At 37.6% G+C, this 20575-nt stretch overlaps 1 protein-coding gene across 1 annotated transcript in view; it reads left to right on the top strand.

The window, feature by feature from the left end:
- The window catches only part of LOC107141794 (CD2-associated protein-like), a 31423-nt gene that overhangs the window by 8576 nt on the left and 2272 nt on the right, over positions 1 to 20575 (top strand). The window contains 2 exon segments of the mRNA XM_048782693.1: positions 2380 to 4341; positions 20432 to 20439. Coding sequence (XP_048638650.1) covers positions 2380 to 4300 — 1921 coding nt within the window. The 3' untranslated portion in view covers positions 4301 to 4341; positions 20432 to 20439.

Raw genomic sequence — 20575 nt, 5'->3', positions numbered from 1 at the left:
CCCCCCGGTGGCTCTTTGTTGACATTTGTGTATATGGGTATATTAGTTTCCTCTACCACTTTTTCAGGGTAGTTCTGTGGTAAATGACTTTATTCTGGATATGTGTCCTAGGGTTTCAGTTGGACAGGTTACACTGGATTTGGTTCCAGGATGGAACAATAGTGAAATCTCCATGTAGCTTCTTCAGTGGTACCAACTTTTGTGATGCCTATGGTATGTCAATGGCCCAGGCTGCAGGGATTTGTGGGATTTCTCTGACAGTTGGATGCAGCTCTCTTAGGAGGACAGGTACACTTGCAGCTGTGGAAGCAGTGCATGCTATTGCATATGTGCAGAGCATCTGTTAGTTTGTGTAGGTTGCCTCAGGCGGGGCTGATTGATGGGTCAAGGTAGGTAAGATATGGCTGGCACCAAAGTGGAGGGAGGGTGCTGGTCTGTTTCTGAGGGTTTCAAGGGGGCAGGCCTACCCTGGTGGGTCCCAGAAGGTACAATGTTGTGTGCCCAATAGTGAGTGTAGGGTGCCTGTCAGTGTCAGAGGGCTTTGTAGAAGCCATGTAGGGGCTGAGACGCACTGGTCAGCCTGGATGGGGTGCCCGCCAAAGTCCATTGTCGGCACGTTAGTGAAAAGGTTAAGAATGTAAGAATTAAGTTCTGTTTTCCTGGAACCTGAAACTCATGTAGAAGTTGAAAACAACTCCCGGAAATGCCCACTGATCATCTGGTTGCTCTACGAAAACAACCTCTCCCAGAAACCGTGCAATGATTGGCTATGCTGTATGTGAAGTCCCTGCCCTCTCCAAGGAAAGTATATAAGCTCTGCTTAAGCTGTTCCCAGGGCTCTCTCTCTCTGCTCTATTCAAGTGAGCTCTGAGCCCCAGCATGCTGGACCCCCAATAAACCGTTTGCTGTTGCATGAGACAGTCTCTTGGTGGTCTCTTCCTCCGACGCTCGCCCGACCTTTACAGTTAGCTTTCATGGGAACTTAGCTCACTGAGTTTCTCAGAGTGGACTGCCAAGTTGCTTCCTAGGACTGTGAATGGATGACAGGAGCCACTCAGCTGGCACCTGTGGCCGCGGTGGGCTGAGTTGCTCAGGTCAGGCCCCGGTAGCTGCTTCTTAGATGGGATTTTGGTTGGGCTGACTGACTGCATTAGGGAACTACAGAAGGGTGGGCCTCAAGATGAGGCTGTCCAGCAGAAGCTTGGGTGATGGAGGGCACAACATGGGCTGGGCTCTTTCTTTGAGTTAATGAAGCAGTTTGGATGCCCTGGTACCTTGGTAAACTGGCCTCAGGGCCAGTGAGGTTTTCAGCTTCTTCAGTAGCAAGTACTTCAGGTGTCTGTGGGTTTGTTTTTGCTGGGGCCTCCTACTTACTCATTCCCACTGCACGAAGCTTAGGTTTTATCTCCTTTGGGAAGATGTGATGGTGGATGCTTTGTGCTTAGTACCATTTTTGAGAAAGCCTTCCTGGGTGTCTGTGCTCTAGATTACTGCCCTACTGTTTTGGTACTCTCCCTCAAACACTCCAATATAATAATAATTTTTTCTTTGATTTGGTCCTTGTTCGTAGAGAGAATGCGTCAGGTCCCTCTAGTCGGGCATCTTGCTAATGACATTCCACTGGGCCCTTCCTGTGTACCAGGCAGGTTGGCAGGTGGTAGGCACAATAGCAGTGAAAACAGACATAAACCCAGACTCAGAAGAATGCACCGTCTAGTTTACCAAATGTTCAACAGATGTGGTTGGTTGTGCCGTTGCTCTTATTTCTGTGATATAAACAGATGACAGACAGGCAAAGTGGTGTTTTTAAGAGGCACACATTCATTGAGGATCCATGGTGGGACCGGACTCCTGCTCTGTTGGACTATAAACCTGCCTCCCTCAGCAGCTTACAAAATGCTCCCAACAGCCTTCACCTTTGTCTTTCCTAATAACAAGGGATTCCTTACACAATCCTTGGGGCCAGAGGTCTTTCTGGTTTTTCTCTCCTGAATCCTGGGCCCTGTCAAAAATCAAAGTAAAGGGGCTGGGGTTGTGGCTCAGCAGTAGAGTGTTTGCCTAGCACGTGAGAGGCCCTGGGTTCGATCTTCAGCACCACATAACAACAAATAAATAAATTAATTAAATAAAGGTATTGTGTCCAACTACAACTAAAAATAAATAAATAAATAAATATTTTAAAAAAATCGAAGTAAAGACATGTGTAATAATTTACATCTGGGGATTAGTACTATTATAAGAAGAGGCCAGAAAGCTATGGCAGACCTCTCTGTCTACCATGCAAAGATACAGCAAGAAAGAATATGGCCCTCTGCAAACCAGGAAGAGAGTACTCCTGAAGAACATGACCAAAACAGCACCCTGATCTTGGACTTCTAGCCTGGAGAACTTTGACTATATTGTGGAGTATGATTATGATGCTGTGCATGATGATGAATTAACTATTCGAGTTGGGGAAATCATCAGAAATGTGAAAAAACTACAGGAGGAAGGATGGCTAGAAGGAGAACTAAATGGGAGAAGAGGAATGTTTCCTGATAATTTTGTTAAGGAAATTAAATGAGACACAGATTCCAAGGATGACAATTTGCCCATCAAACGGGAAAGGCATGGAAATGTAGCAAGTCTTGTGCAACGAATAAGTACCTATGGACTTCCAGCCGGAGGAATTCAGCCACATCCACAAACCAAAAACATCAAGAAGAAGACCAAGAAAAGGCAGTGTAAAGTTCTTTTTGAGTACATTCCACAAAATGAGGATGAACTGGAGCTGAAAGTGGGAGATATTATTGATATTAATGAAGAGGTAGAAGAAGGTTGGTGGAGTGGAACCCTGAACAACAAGTTGGGACTGTTTCCCTCAAACTTTGTGAAAGAATTTGAAGTGACAGATGATGGTGAAACTCATGAAACTCAAGAGGATTCAGAAACTGTTTTGCCTGGGCCTACCTCACCCTTACCCTCTCCAGGGAATGGGAATGAAACTGCATCTGGATCAATTGCTCAGCCAAAGAAAATTCGAGGAATTGGATTTGGAGATATTTTTAAAGAAGGCTCCGTGAAACTTAGGACAAGAATATCCAGTAGTGAAACAGAAGAGAAAAAAACAGAAAAGCCCTTAACCATACAGTCAATAGGATCCAAAACAAGTGTGGAGATAACAAAAACAGAAACTGAAGGTAAAATTAAAGCTAAAGAATACTGTAGAACATTATTTGCCTATGAAGGTACCAATGAAGACGAACTTTCTTTTAAAGAAGGGGAAATAATCCATTTGATAAGTAAGGAGACTGGAGAAGCTGGGTGGTGGAAGGGTGAACTTAATGGTAAAGAAGGAGTACTTCCAGACAATTTTGCTGTTCAGATAAATGAACTGGATAAGGACTTTCCAAAACCAAAGAAACCACCACCTCCTGCTAAGGGTCCAGCTCCAAAGCCTGATCTCTTAGCTACAGAGAAGAAGTTTTTTCCTATGAAGCCCGAAGAAAAAGATGAAAAAACAATGGAACAGAAACCTTCTAAACCAGCTGCTCCACAGGTCCCACCCAAGAAGCCTACTCCACCCACCAAAGCCAATAATTTATTAAGATCTCCTGGAACAGTTTACCCAAAGCGACCTGAAAAACCAGTTCCCCCACCACCTCCTGTAGCCAAGATCAATGGAGAAGTTTCTACCGTTTCATCAAAATTTGAAACTGAGCCAGTATCCAAACCAAAGCCCGAATCCGAACAGTTACCACCTAGACCAAAATCAGTGGACCTTGATTCATTTATAGCAAGAAGTTCTAAAGAAACAGATGTTGTAAATTTTGATGACATAGCTTCCTCAGAAAACTTGTTACATCTCACTGCAAATAGACCGAAGATGCCTGGAAGAAGACTGCCTGGTCGCTTCAATGGTGGACATTCTCCAACTCAAAGCCCAGAAAAAACTTCGAAGTTATCAAAAGAAGAAGATAGTGCCAACCTAAAGCCATCTGAATTTAAAAAGGATACATGCTATGTTCCAAAGCCATCTGTCTACCTTTCAACACCTTCAAATACTTCTAAAGCAAATACATCTGCCTTCCTAACTCCATTAGAAATAAAATCTAAAGTAGAAACAGATGATGGCAAAAAAAATTCCCTAGATGAACTTCGCGCCCAGATTATTGAATTGCTGTGTAGTGTAGAAGCACTGAAAAAGGATCATGGGAAAGAACTGGAAAAACTGAGAAAAGATTTGGAAGAAGAGAAGGCCTTGAGAAGTAATCTAGAGATGGAAATAGAGAAACTGAAAAAAGCTGTCCTGTCTTCTTGAAGTGTTCCAGGGATTCAGATGCAACAATATGAACTTCCATCGNTTAGGTAAAAATAAAAATATTGCATCCTAGATACCATATCTTCCAGCTTTCTCATTGGAAGATGTACTAAGTTATCCCTACCTACCATAACAATGAGGTGAGAGAAGGTTCCAGCAGATTTCAGGTTATTCATGAAGGTTTTTTGGTCATTTTTCTGTAGTATATTTGACTTTCCTACTTCTCAGAATATAAAACTCATTGAAGTTCTCTCTGCTTTTCTACCCTTGACAAAATGTAAGGAAAACCAAGCAAGCTTGAAATTAAGGGGAAAATGATTCCTTTATCATAGTTTACCAGTATTTGCTCTTGATATGAAGACTTTCCTAAATTTCATGTCACAAAATGGTATGTAATAGTAATAGCTTTTTTTGGAGGTGAAACATTAGTTCCCACCCTCCACTCCCTATTTGTGAGTATAAATGACAGAAAAGATGAGTCTGTTGTTGCCAAATTATTAGTGAATGTATAGTTCAGGTTTGCTATGCTTTGAAACACATAATACTAATTTTCTAATTGTATCCAATGTTACTTTTTTGTGTTGTGACCACTAAGCTTCTGTCTTATAAGCTGTTACCTCTACAGAATTTTATAGAACTTTACTGAAGAGTCTAAAGATGCAGAGAGAGAATGGGTCTTGTGGAACCAGAGGATCCTTTTTTTTTTCTTTTTAAAATTAGCTCCTTACTGTGATTACAGGGGGAAAAAAAATTCAAGTGCTCTGTAAGTTTTTTGGTAAATTTTTTATGCTTGCATTTAAACTTGAAATGTATGAGCAGAATGAGACAATCAGTTAAAATCCAAAACGAGAAGTGTTATAATTGAATGGCCTTGTTTTGCTGTAGCAATAAAATGACCAAGTGCAATGACTTAATAAAATCATCTTTTTAAAGTTAAAAAAAAAATTACATCCTATTCCACTGAACTTTCCCCCAGTATTTGGTTACTTTCTATCCCTACTTTGTGTTCCTCTTTCCCCATCTGGGACTCTTGGACCAGAACTCTGCCCTACCTGGCTCAGCACCTGTTTTTCACTCATAGCCTGAGAGGCATTACTGGAAAGAGCTTTGTTCTCAGAACCAGGATTTGAATTGGGTTTTGACTATTTCTTTCCCTCCCTGAATCCTGAGTTGTTTGATAAAGTAGTTGCGTAATGTGGTAATAGCTAACATTTAGTGAGCATTAATTAGTATTTAGTATGCTTAGAGCACTGAAGAAAGAACTTTGCATGATTCCATGTAAAGTTAAAAAACACAGTTTAAAAAATTTATCCATAATATATAGGGGAAATCTGAGGTAGAAAGAGGTTAGTTGCTTGCTTTAGATCATCCAGCTGGTGTAGGTATTCTGGCCATGGAAATAGACAGGGAAGCATTCCCCATGAACAAACTCCTGGGGGGTAACTGGGGCCCTGATTCCCCCTGAGGCTATTAAGATAACTATGCGGGTGCAATACCTGATTTCCATAGTAATGTCCTTGGTGGAGAGAGGCTCTGGGTTTGTATTAACCTGGACCTTATCTCAGCTAGCACTTAGGGTTAAAGGAATACTAGCAAGAGTGTAGTCATGGTGATGGGTAATATGTAATTTTTGGGAGGTTTAATAAATGTGGCAGCAGAGAGGAGTAGCCACCCCTTTTGCCTGCCACCTTTGCCTGCCTGCTTGTACCTGTGTGTCTGTGTCTGTCCTTTTGTTCATCTCTTATCAGAGATGAACCTACCTGTGTAGGTTTTCTACACAGATATTCTTTACAAGCTGGTAAGAGGGATAGCCAGGATTCTACTCCAGTGAATCTTGCTCCAGAGTCTTCACTGTTAACAATTAATGCAAAGGAGGTGGTGAATAAGTTGATTATACTGTTTTTAAAAAATTTTACTGTTAAAATGACAGTTCCCAAAATTTCCAGGGAGCATTTCTTATTTGCTGTGTTTCATCCAGGGCTTCCAAGTAGCAGAAAAATGTGACAGGTTACCAACTCCACATCTCTGCATAAATGCAAGTCTCACTCTCCCAGGAAGCTCCTTTGAAAAGGTGTATAGCACGGCATGTGGCTAGATGTACATAGCCATTGAAAATGAGATTTATTTGTTGAGAATTTTTAAGGTTATGAGGAAGGCTTATAATAAACAATAAAAACACAATATTAAACTTTATGTAGAGAAGTATCTTAAGTCTTAGAAAAAATGTGTTTGTCATCATCAAGGTTTATTCACCAGGGGATGTTTTCCCCACTCGTTTGCTATTTAGACAACTCAATCAGTGATTCTGGCAGGTTGTAACTAGACAGTGTATGTCTTTATGTTTCCCATAAAGGGGAAGAGGCTGTACCTACTGATAATGCTTCAGTAAAGTCTGACTAATTTGATAAATGATGGAGAGAGGGAATGAATAAGACTTTGAAGTGGTTGCATCTTCATCTTGAACAGACTAAGTTCCATACTGGGAACCATAGTTTAAAAAAATGAGATTAATGTATTTATACCTGGAAATTTCCTGGGTTGGTTCATAAGGATCTTGAAGTAGTTATTCCTCTGGGTAGATTGCTCCAGATTCTTGCTTTTTTTTTTTAAGCCAGTTTGATGATGATGTAATTTTACACATATTGTTTACTTCTAATCCTATACCAAGGCTGAATGTCTCAGGTGCAAGTCTTTTTATATAAATAGCTATTTCAGATATAATTCATATGTTAACATGTATTTATCATTGAATAATTTCTGGTATATATTAATTTTTAAAAAATAATGGAATATAGAACATAAAACTGGACAATTTGGCCAATTTTTATTGTATATTCTGATGGCATTAATTACAATTACAATGTTGTACAACCATCACCACTATGTATAAAACTTTTTCACTACCCAAACAGAAACTTTTTACCCATTCGGAAATAACCCTCCATTCTTTCCTCCTCCGGTCCATGGTAATCTCTGATCTGCTTTCTGTAATTTACTTTCTGGCTCTATAACTTTTCTATTCTACTGCCTATAAGCAGAATAATACAATATTTTCCTTTTATATCTGGCTTATTTCACTTAGCAAACTTTGTCAAGCTAGTTATGCTATATCAGACCTTCATTCCTTTTTATAGCTGAATACTATTCCATTGTGTATATATATATATATATATATATATATATATATATGCTACATTTTGTGTACCCATCTAGCTACAAAGGACATTAAGTTGTATTCTAACTTGTGCCTATTGTAAAAAGTACTGTGATGTTCAGTCAAACATTGGATGTCCAATTGGTCCCTCCCCCTTCCCCTGCCATAAAGAGTAGAGGAGTAAGGGCAGAGCTTGGGTAGTCCATAGGTGATTAACCTGTAGCACCTTCCTTGAGAAACAAAGGAAAAAGTTCTATCATCTGACCATTGTAATGGACACATGCACTTCTTTCCTTCTATTACTCACTAATATTTAATGAGTTATTACTATGCTCCAGTCAGTATACAAAGAATAAAGACATAATCCAGATTTAAGGGATTCATTGTGTGGTTTGTCAAATGTCCATTAGGTGTGGCTGGCTGCAATATTATTTCAATTTCAGCAGTAGGATAACTAATTGCAGCCTGGTAAAGGAAAAGAGACATTGAAGGTCCATGGAAGGATTAGAACCCTTTTCTATTGGACTACAAAACTGTCTACTCCAGCTGCCTCTGAAATGTTCTCTAGGTTACTTTTCATGCCCAAATATTTGTTGAAAAAATAATGAATGAATGAATGAATGAATGAATGAATGAAATAGTGAGAAGTCCATGAGATAGTTAGGAAAGGGAATGTTGTTCTATCCATTCTCCTTCACCTGGGACTCTTAGACCTTGACTCTTGCCCTACCTGGATCAGCACTCACTTTTCCCCTCAGCACAAGGGACAATAGTGGGAAGATCTGTGGAGTCAGAGTTTAGCTTTGTATTGTGGCTGTGATTGTGTATTTCTCTCTGTGAATCCTAGTTCTTCATTAAGTTGGGCTCATGATGTGATGATAGCTAACTTTTACTGAACAGTTACTACGTTTAGGGCACTAAGAAAAGAATTTTACATGCTTCAGGATGTCATAGTGGAAGGCTGGGCTCAACATCTGCTGTTCTGAAACCATGTCTGCCCATGTCTGCTCCTGTTGAAAGAGCAAACTGTATCCTAGGCCCAAGATGGTTGTGTGTACCTGTCTGGGGTAGATGGACTCAGAGAAATCACTGGAATAATTTGGGATGAATTATGGATGAAACTAGGGAAGAAAATTCTAAAGAAGGTGGAATTTCTTGTACAAAGGCAGCAAGGACGAGGTACATATTTCAGGAATGTGAGCTGGGCTGATACATCTGCTGTGACTATTGGTGTGACTTGGGCTGATACATCTGCTGTGACTATTGGTGTTTGTGAGACAAAGATTGAAAAGTGTTGGGTGCAGGTCAAGCAGGGGCATAAATGAGTGTCAACCTGGGAACGTTTGGAGAAGTGATGTGACCCAAGCTGAGTTTCACGAGGGCCCATGCCATTATTGGGAAGGAATGAGGCTCTGACTAGAGAAAGAGAAATGAGACTTGATTTAGGAATGGTGTGATTGGCTAGTCACCTGTTCTTCTCTATAAATCAAAGAGATAGGGCTGGGGAAATATAACTGGGGGAGAGGTGCATCACAATCCTGATTTAGACATACGTACTTATCCAGGGAGCCAGGAAACTGTAAGTTCCAAGATCCTTTGCATCTGAAAGATATGTAAGGAGACCAAATCAGGCATTCTTGAGCAAGCTATTGTTCTGATCTGGGGCTGCCATTCATTCTTGATACTCTCAGTTGGCAATTTGTCCCTTGTCACCTCCCACTGTCTCCCATCCCCTTCTGTTTTGACAGTCAGTTGGACTCAGGGAGGTAGGCTCCATAGACCAGCAGCAGAGCACCCTCAGGACTATGATGAGGAGTTGGTGAGAAACAGACCATGTCCTCAAGGCCACAGAATAAGAAAAAGCACATATTTCTGGTTTTTCTACAATGGGCAATGGCGTAGTCATCCTAAAATCCAGGACAGTCAACAATTAGAGGTTTCAAACCCAAGTCAGTGTTGATCTGAAGTTTGTGTTTCGGATGTGAGGCAACTTGCATAATAGATCTTTTCAAGTTTGTTTCAGAAATTGAGAAAAGACAAAGAAATTCAGTTCCATACAGATGTTTTAAACGTCCACTATGAAGTAAGTCCTGTTGCCCAAGGAGAATGGCAGGTAGATTGTTTTGGCATTGATAGCTGAATTGCCACTTTTTTTTCTGAAATTTTACAGATTCAGGGCACATAGCCAGGAAGGAAGATCTGCTGCTTTTGGAATGGAGTTTCACTCTCCCCTCATCTCCTCAGAATCACTTTCATGTAGTCAGAGCCATAGACAAGGAAGTGCACTCTACTCCCCAGGAGCAACCTTGGGCAGGTAGCTCGTCTACTCACAGCAGAATGTGTTCCAGCTCCTGGTACTTTTGGATCTAATATCAGGGGAAAGATGAATTTAAAAATCATCTTTTATTTCAAGGTTTTGCAGTGGAGAGCAAGGACACAGTTTTGGATCTTTCAGCAGAACTTAGGGATTTGGAGCTGTTTCTGCAGACCTAAATATGATGTTTTCCAGAACTTGTACCCTAGAACTTGCCCTAAGCTGGATCCTACGGCCCTGTAGGATGGAGCTGTGTGCCTCAGAGGAGCTGAGAAAGTCAGAGGCTCAGCTCTCTGCATGAACTTCACATCCACCATCTCCTCTTAAGTGTGTTTAGCACACCATCCCTTGCAGAGCTCTCTTCCCACTGCCCTTTACCTTGCTCTGTGCCCCATCTCAGGGATTCAGGGGTCAGTGATGATTCTCTGCTCTTTTCCTTTCTTCCTTTGTGATTCCACACAGTGTGCCAGGCTCTGCTCTGGGCTCTGAGGTGCGGGGGCGGGGGATGCTGTGCTTGACTCTAAGGACCTCATAGTCCAGGCTGTTTGGCAGGTAGGAGGGCTGGGAGCTAAACAGGTCTTGTTTATGGGGCAACTCTAACATCAGTCCCCCTCACGTAGAAGGCATCTTGCTTCCACTCATGTGTGCTTATTACCTTCAGGATCAGTCCCCCAGATCATCATTCTGGATATTCTCTTGGGTCTTGGGTAAACCTAGCCTATTGGTCCTTCTACCTGACATTATCCATCCTTCTAACTGAAGTTAGATCTTTTTTTTTGTACTGGAAATTGAACTCAGGGGCACTCAACTACTGAGCCACAGCCCCAGGCCTGTTTTATATTTTATTTAGAGACAGGGACTCATTGAGTTGCTTAGCACTTCCTTTTTGCTGAGGCTGGCTTTGGACTCAAGATTCTCCTGTCTCAGCCTCTGAAGCTGCTGAGATTACATGCATGGGCCACTGTACCCAGCTGTGAAGTTAGATGTTTAAATGTTTATTGATACCTCCTGAGATTTGTGTCTATTGTCACAAAACACAATGAAGCTCATATGGCAGGAATTCCATCACACTGATGTCTGTGTTCACACAAAAACTCTGGGCTTGAGAAAGAATAGTATTCAGTGACTGATGCAGGAACCATGTGGAAAACAGGTCATTTAAAAACAGCTGAAAGAAATAGGAGAGCTTAGGCCAGAGAAAAGAAGACTCAGGAAGGATCTGCCAGGGTGCACTAAGTGCAGGATTACCAGGACAGATCTGCATAAGGAGGAAGTGTGTGACAGAGATAAGTAACATCAGGATGGGCTCCTTGTGAAGGCGTGAGCTCTCTGTTGCTGGGATGAGCCTAGCCTGAGAGATAAGCTGAGTGTTCCTCAGAAGCCATATACTTATCACACAGTGGCTTTTGTCCTGTGGATTTGCTTACCAGTCTAAGCCTGTCTCTCCTACCCTTCAACTACCCTTCTCTCTTCTTCCTACCTTGAAGTGGTGTCTAAAAGGTGAGAGGGAAGGTAAGGATGGGAATTGCTATGGGTTTTCATGAGTCACTGCCTGTGCAGGCAGAGCTGTTCTGCTGCAAAAAGCAGCAGAAGCAGGCAGAGCAGGAAGGCCACTTGGAGGAGCTGAGATACAGCTCAGGAATCTGGTCCGGCTGAATGCAGAAACACACATGGCGCAGTGGCTTGTAGATCCATAACTCCCTGTCACTGAACCCTCTGACTACCCCTGCCTAACTCCTGGTGGTATTGTCTCACCCACTTGTGGGAGAGAGAAGGATCAAGAGAGAGCTTGGTCTCAGAGTCCAGAGTCGATTTACCTGAACTCTCCACCTTGGGAAACAGAACAGAGCTATATCAGCTGACAGTGGTAATGGCCACACACAACCACTGTGTTAGTTAACTTTCCATTGCTGGGATCAAAATACCTAATAAGAACAACTTGAGAAGTTTATTTTGGCTCAAGGTTTCAGAGTTCTAGTGCATAGCAAACTTTACTGCCCTGATCTGAAGTGATGCAGAACATCTTGGCAGAAGGACATGGAGGAGGAAAGCTGTTCACTTCAGGGAAACTGGGAAGAGAACAAGCAAGGTGTTGGGGCAAATATAAACCCCAAAGGCATGCCTCCAGTGACCTCCTTCTTCCATCTACACCCTACCTGCTTACAGTTATCATCCAGTACAGTAGCACATTCAAATTATTAATCCATCAAATAGATTAATTGATTCATTAGGTTGTAGCTCTCATAATCTAATCATTTTACCTCTGAACATGGATACATCATTTTCTGAAACTTTGGGGGGACACCTCACACTCAAATCATAACACCTACTTTTCCTCTCCATATTGCTCAAAAATATTTACTGAGTACCTATTATGTGCTAGAGAATATCCTAGGTGGTAGGGACAGCTACAAAAAGAATAGACATTAAACTCAATATTCAGAGACTAATAGTCTAGTTTATCAGATATTCAATAGGTGTGGCTGGCGGTACTATTATGATTTCAGGGATGGAAGAAATGATTTACAAAGACACATTGATTGTCTTCTTCAAAGGCAATCGTAATGTGTAGCGTTAAACAGAATCCAACCTCAAAGATAAAATTCAGCAAAGAAGCAGGATACAAGATCAACACACAAAATTCAATAGTTTTACTGTTCCCCAATAATGAATCTCCTGAGAAAGATTCAAGAGACAATTTCATTCACAACAGACTAAAAATAATTGGGAATAAATCTAACTAATGAGGCACAAATCTACAGTGAAAACTACAGAACACTGAGGAAAGAAATTGAAGAAGATTTTAGAAGATGGAAAAACCTACCATGTTCTTGAAGAGGCAGAATTAATATTGTCAAAATGGTCATATTATCAAAACCTATTTATAGATTTAATGGAATTCCCATCAAAATACCAATAGCATTCTTCACAGAACAAGAAAAACAGTCCTAAAATTCATATGGAAGAACAAAAGGCCCAGAATAGCCATAGTTATTCTAAGCAATACTAGCTGGAGACATAATATTACTGGATCTCACATAATACCACAGAGCTATGGTAAGGATGAAAGTATAGTCTTAGCATAAAAGCAGATAAGAAGACTAATGGAGTAGACTAAATGACACAGAGAAAAATCCACATAAATCCCATCATCTGGTATGCAACACAGGTGTCCAAAACATATGCTCCAGAAAAGACAGCCTTTTTAACAAATGATGCTAGGAAATCTGGATATATATATATGTACAAGAAGGAAACTATATCTCTATCTCTCATCCTGGACAAAAATCAACTCACAGGGAATTCAAAGACCTAGGACTTTGACAAGAAACACTAAAATTTGTAAAAGAAAACATATGGTCAACAATTTAATGTATTGGTGCAGACACTGATTTCCTTAATAAGATTCCTAAAGCTCAAGAAATAAAATCAAGAATCAATAAATGGAACAGCACCAAATTAAAACTCTTTTGCATGGCAAAGGAAACAATTAAGAGCATGAAGAGGGAGCCTACAGAATTGGAGAAAATCTTTTCCAGCTACTCTTTTTACAGGGATTGATATATAGAATATATAAAGAACTCAAAAAACTTAACATCAAAAAACTAATAATTCACTCAACAAGTGGATAAAAGATCTAAAGAAACATTTCCCCAATAAAGGAGTACAAATAGCAAACAAATATATGAAAAAAAAAATAATGTTCAACATCCTTTGTGATTAAGGAGATGCAAATCAAGATTATACTAAGATTTTACCTCACCCCAGTCATAATGGTTACCATCAAGAATACAAATAATAATAGCTACTGGTAAGACTGTGGAGGGAATTGAACACTTATAAGTACAACCAGTTTGGAAGGCAGTATGGAGAGTCCTCAAGAGACTAGGAACAGAACTGCCATGTGACTCAGCTATCTCACTCTTTGTTATTTATCTAAAAAACTAAAATCAACATACTATAGTGATATAGGCACATCAATTTGATAGCACTGCCATTCATGATACCCAAGTTATGGAACCAGCCTAGGTGCCCATCAGAAGATGAATGGATAAAGAAAATGTGGTCTATGTGCGCAATAGTGTTCTAATTAGTCATCAAGAGGAATAATATTTTGGTATTTGCTGGTAAAATGGATGGATCTGAAGAACTTCATGCTAAGTGAAATAGCCAAACTCAGAAAGCTAAGGGTCAAATGTTTTCTCTCATATGCGGAAGTAGATAGAAAAAAGAAATTTAAAAATGGGATCTTGTGAAAATAGAAGGGAAAGCAGTAGCATAGAAGCAGAAGACCAAGAGGAAGGTAAGAAAAGGAGAAGAACTGGGGAATAATTTTGGTCAAATTATGCTGTGTGCATATGTAAATATATTATAATACATTTAAATTTTATGCATAACTATATTTCACCAATTTACAAACAAACAAACAAACAAATAAATGCCAGACCAAAAGAGTAAAGGAGGGGTATCAGGGAGAGAGAGGAGGGAAGAGAAAGGGATAGTACTGGGGATTGAAATGGAGAAAACTGTTATATGCATTTATAAATATGTCAAAATGAACCCCACTATTATGTTTAACCACAATGCACTAAAAATAAAAATGATGTATTTGAATTATCCAGATTAAATTCCCCAAGTAAATGATTCAGATTGACCGTATGAATTTAAAAAACACGACACATCAATATGCTTCCTATAAAAAATTCATTTACCAAGAAACAGGCTAAAAATCAAAAGAGGAGAGAAGATATCCCAGAAACCAGCAACAAACAAGATAAAATTATGTTAAGTTAACCTGTAAAAAGTGACCAAGAATTTCACTATGTAATGAAGAGGGGTAAATTGAACAAGAAGAAATAACAATTGCAATTATTTATCACTCAACAACCAGAGCACCTAACTGTGTAATACAAACATAGTTAGATTTAAAGAGAGAGACTACAATACAAAAATAGTTGGGAATGTCAACACCCCCAAGATCTTGCAGGGCTAGAATATCCAGATAAATGGATAATCTACAGAACTTCCAACAGCTCCAGAATACACATTCTTTTTATCAGAATTGCAACATTCCACATTCCACAGGATAAGCCATTATTTCTTAGGCAATAAAACTGAAATAGAACAACAGGGTCTGGAAGGATGAATGGAAGTTCACTGGGCAGAGAGGGTGAGGCAAAGGGGGCATCGACAAATTTATGGAGGACAAGGACAGGAACATGTTAATCTTCAAGATCCTCAGCTTCAGGATTTTCATGGTAAGTGTCGAGTTTTTGTATCTATGTTCCTCATTGATATTGTCTGTTTTCTTCTCTCTCTCTTTCTCTTTTGTAATGTCTTTGTCTGATCTTGGTATAGGTAAATCTGGCCTCTTAGAATGAAATTATAAGGGTTTCTTCCCTTTATTTATTTTTTAAATTGTTGATGAACCTTAATTTTTTAAAATTTATTTTTATATGGTGCTGAGGTTTGAACCCAGTGCTTCACACATGCTAGGAAAACACTCTTCCACTGTGCTACAACCTCAGCCTGGTTCCCTTGCTTTCAATACTTTGGAATAATTTGAGAAGAACTGGCATTAGTTCTTCTTTAAAAGTTTGGTAAAATTCACCACTGAGAACAACCAGTCATTGTCTTTTCATTTGGGGAGACTTTTTAATTATTGATTCAATCTTGTTAATTTTTATTGACCTGTTCAAGTGTTCTGTGTTCTCAAAAATCAATTTTGTTCAGTTTTATATGTCCAGAAATTTATGCATTTATTCTAGATTTTCCATTGTTTCCTAGAGTTGTTTGTCATAGTCCCAAAAGATCCTTTGCATGTCTGTGGTTCTGATATGATATCTCCCTTTTTATCTCTGGTTTTAATTATTTGATTTCTCTCTTTTTCTTGGTTAAGATTAGCATTTTCATTGATACCCAATTTACTTACCCTAAAATGTACACTGTTATTATCCTCTCATTCCTGGCATTAATTATTTTTTTAAAAAGTAAAATATGATGGAGATGAAGATGGCAGATGTGAGCTAGGTATCAACTCCTGATATCCTCATAACATTGAAAGGAGGTAGCAAAGGAAAAGCACAATATGACCTGCCTAAGTTGAAACAGGAAGATATAGAAAACCTAAACAGACCAATATTAAGTAATAAAATTGAAACAGCAATTAAAAGCATTCCAAAAAATAAAAAAAAAAACTGGACCTTATGGATTCTCAGCTGAATTCTACCAGACCATTACAGAAGAACTAACAGAAGTCTTTCTCAAATTATTCCATGAAATTGATGCAGAGGAAACACTTCCAAATTCTTTTTATGAAGCTAGTATAATGAGACAAAAACACATCAAAAAAAGAAAACTACAGACCAATATCCCTGATGAACACAGATACAAAAATCCTAAATAAAATATTAGCAAACTGCATTCAAAAACACATAGAAGATAATACACAATGCTCGAGTTCCTTTATTCCAGGAATGCAATGCTGGTTCAATAAATGTAAATAAATGCAAATCAATAAGTTTGATTCATCACTTAAACAGAATTAGGGACAAAAATCACATGATCATCCAAATAAATGCAAAAGAAAAAAAGGCCTTTGATAAAATCTAACACTCATTCATGTTAAAAACACTGGAGAAGATAGGAATAGAAGGAACTTACCTCAGGATCATAAAGGCCATTCATGGCAAACATAAAGCCAACATCATACTAATTGAAGAAACACTAAAACCATCTCCACTAAATTCTGGAAAAGACTCTACTCTCACCACCCCTATTCAAATGTAGCCTCAAAACATTAGCCAGAGCAATCAAGCAAGGAAAGGAAATCAAAGGGATACAAATAGGAAAAGATAAATTTAAACCATTACTGTTTCCTGACAAAATAATCCTATATATAGAAGATCAAAAAATCCCACCAGAAGATTTCTAGAGCTTAAAAGTGAATTTAGCAAAGTAGCAGGATACAAGAGCAATACCCATAAATCAATAGCTTTTCTATATTGAAGCAGTGATTCAGACAAGGAAGAAATCAAGAATGAGAAACCATCTCATTCATAATAACCTCAAAAATATACTTGAGAATTAATCTAACCAAGGTGGTTAAAGGGCTCTAAATGAAAGTTCTAAAACAGTAAAGAAAGAAATTGAAGACTTTAAAATATGGAAAGACAGCCCATGTGCTTGCATAGGTAGAAATAATATTGTTAAAACAGCCATATTACCAAAAACAATATATAGATTCAATATATGAAATTCCAATCAAAATATTAATGACATTGTTCAACTGACTAGAAAAAATAGTCCTAAAATTAATTTGGAAGAATAAGAGACCCAGAATAGCCAAAGCAATATGAAGCAAGAAAATTGAAGCAGAAGGCATCATGATATCTGATGTGAACTTATTCTTTTTTTTAATTTTTTTTAACTTATTCTATTTAGCTGTAGTAACAAAAAACAGCAAGGTATTGGCATCGAAATAGGCATGATGGCCAATGGAATAGAATAAAAGGCATAGAAATAAATCCAGAAATCTGTAGCTGTCTGATATTTGACAAAGGTGACAAAAATATATGTTGGAGAAAAAACAGTCTTTTAAACTAATGATACTGGGAAAACTGAATAGCTATATATATATAAATGAAACTAGATCCCTATCTTTCATCCTGTCCAAAACTCAAATCAAAATGGATCAACTAGAAACTAGGCCACTAACCACACAACTTCTAGAAGAAAATAGAATTAACATTCTATCATATAAGTGTTGACACTGATTTTATTAACAAAACCCCAAAATATGTTATTTTGTCAGGAAAGACAGCAGAATACAACAGACACTAGTATGGCAGTATGTAAAAATGTGGATGTGTAACCAATGTGATTCTGCAATCTGTATACGGGGGAAAAATGGGAGTTCATAACCCACTTGAATCAAATGTATGAAATATGATATGTCAAGAGCTTTGTAATGTTTTGAACAACTAATAAGAAAACCCCAAAACTAGAGAAATAAAACCAAGAATCAATAAGTGGGATGCCATTAAACCAGAAAGCTTCTGCACAATTAAGAAATGATCAAGAATGTGAAAAGAAAGCCTACAGAATGGGAGAAAATATTGGCCAGTTACTCCTCTGATAGGGGATTAATATCCAGAATATACAAAGAACTCAAAAATCTTAGCACCAAAAAAACCTCAAATAACCCAAACAATAAGTGGGCAAAATAATTAAACAGAAACTTCTCAAAATAAGAAATACAAAAGACCAATAAATATATGAAAAAATGTTCAATATCTCTAGAAATCAGAGAAATACAAATCAAAACTACACTAAAATTTAATCTCACTTTAGTCAGAATGGCAATGATCAAGAACATGAACAACAATAAAAGCTGGCAAAGTTGTGTGGAGAAAGAAATACTTGTACATTGTTGGTGGGACTGCAGACTAGTACAATCACTCTGGAAAGCAGTCTGTATATTTCTCAAATCATTAGGAATGGTAACCATCATTCGACCCAGCTACTTCACTCCTGGGTATTTTCCCCAAAATATCTAAAATCAACATCCTACGGTGACACAGCCACATTAATATTTATGGCAGCTCAATAGCTAAATTATATATAAATTATATATAACAATATATAACATATAACAATATATATAGTTATATATGTCATATATATTATATAACTTTATAAGATATATATATGTATATGTGTATATATATATATATATATATATATATATAAAATGGTGTTTTACTCAGCTATTAAAAAGAATGCAGTCATGGCATTTGCTGGTAAATGGATAGAAATGGAGGATATCATATTAAGTGAAATTAGTCCAACTCAGAAACTCAAAGACCAAGTGTTTTGTCTCATACATGGAAACTAGTAAAATAAAGGAAAGGGGAAAGGAAGGCTAAGATTACATAAAGAACCAAATACAAATTAATAGATGAGAGAAAGAAAGTTTGGTAGATTAGAGAAAGGACAATGGGAGAGGGGAAGGAGGATGGGGGAAAGGAATCATGAACTGAAATTGATTTCCATGAATGTATGAGTTTTTGAGATGAACTATGTACAACAATAATGCTTTAATAATAAATAAATAAATATTCATTTTATTTGATTTATTTTATATGAAAGCTCTGAAATACAAACTAAAGAAATGCACCATATATTGCATTAAAAATATTAGAAAAATTTTCAAATCTTAGGGAAAAAATGAAAATTCAAATACAGGAGACATATAAGGTTCCAAATATAAAGTCATGACAAATCCACTCCAAGATACATTATTATGAAAATGCCTAACATACAGAATAAGAATAGAATTCTTAAAGCAAGAGAAAAATGACTTGTTCATATTTAGAGGTAAACAAATCTGGATTTTAACTGATTTCTCAACCATAAAAGCTATAAGGGCTTGGAATAATATATATTCCAAAAAACTTCTAGCTTTTATATATATTATTAATCCTTTATGTATATATTATATATACACATATATAATATGTATATGTATGTAAAGGATGACAACCAAGAATAATATACCCAGAAAAATTAAGCTTCAGAATTGAAGATGAAGTAAAAACTTTCCATCATAAACAAGCTAAAAGTAAAGTATATAGAACATAAATTGGACAATTTGATCAATTCCAATTCTATAATTTACAGGCACTAATTACATCATGTTTTGTAGCCATCACCACTATTTCAAAACCTTTTCATCATCTCAAACAGAAATATTGTAACCATGAAACAATACCCCCATTACCCCTTTTCCAATTCTTCATAATCTCTAATCTACTTTTTCTAGTTCTGTTTCTATGCAAAAATATATATTGAATATAAAGAATATACATGTTACATATATATGTAGTCACTTAATTTGAAAACATTTTCTGCCATTCTGTGGCTCTCTTAACTTTCCAATCCATTTTGGTCATTTTATGTATAGAGAAGAGGTAGGAACCCAAGTTGCTTGTTACATGTGGACATTCAGATTTCTCCATTTTACTTTCCAGAGTAGTTGCACCAATTTACAATCCCAAATGGCAATTCCAAATTGCTTTCTATAATGGAATAATATTTGACTATATGTATAGCCCACATTTTTGGATATACATTCATTTGTTGATGGACAACTGGGTGTGCTCTAATATCTCTTACAAACGATGCTGAAATGAAAATAAACACATTTGTTCAGGTACCAGTTTTCAGATGTTTGGGATAAGCACATGGTAGTGGAATGGTTGGATCCTATACTAATACTATTTCTAGTTTTATGAGGAACCATCCCCTTATTATCCTAATTGACTATAACAACTTACCTTCACCTATAATGCATAAAAGTTCCACTTTGACCACATTATCTCCAACATTTCTTGTTTTCCTTCAAAAATAATTTAAGACACCCTAAGGAGTATCTCATCGTGGTTTTGATTGGATCATTAGTCTAACAACTAATAATGTTGAATATATGTTCATGTCCTTTAGGGAGGAGTCAGCTGAAGTTTTGTGCCTATTTTTGCATAAGATGGTTGTATTTTTGTTGTTGAATAATTGAATTCTTTATACATAAAGAATATATATCCATATATATATATATAGAATATAAAGAAAACATATATACATATACATTACATATATATGTGGTCACTTGTTTTGAAAACATTTTTTTCCTTTCTGGTGGGCTCTCTTAACTCTCCAATCCATTTTGGTTATTTTATGTGTATGGAAGAGGTAGGAACCCAAGTCACTCATTACATGTGGACATTCATATTTCTCCCTCTTGCCCAAC

This window comes from Marmota marmota, unplaced genomic scaffold, assembly GCF_001458135.2.
Source record: "Marmota marmota marmota unplaced genomic scaffold, marMar, whole genome shotgun sequence".
Lineage (NCBI taxonomy): Eukaryota > Metazoa > Chordata > Mammalia > Rodentia > Sciuridae > Marmota > Marmota marmota.
The sequence above is the reverse complement of the archived record's forward strand: the minus strand, read 5'-3'. Positions and strand labels throughout refer to the sequence as shown.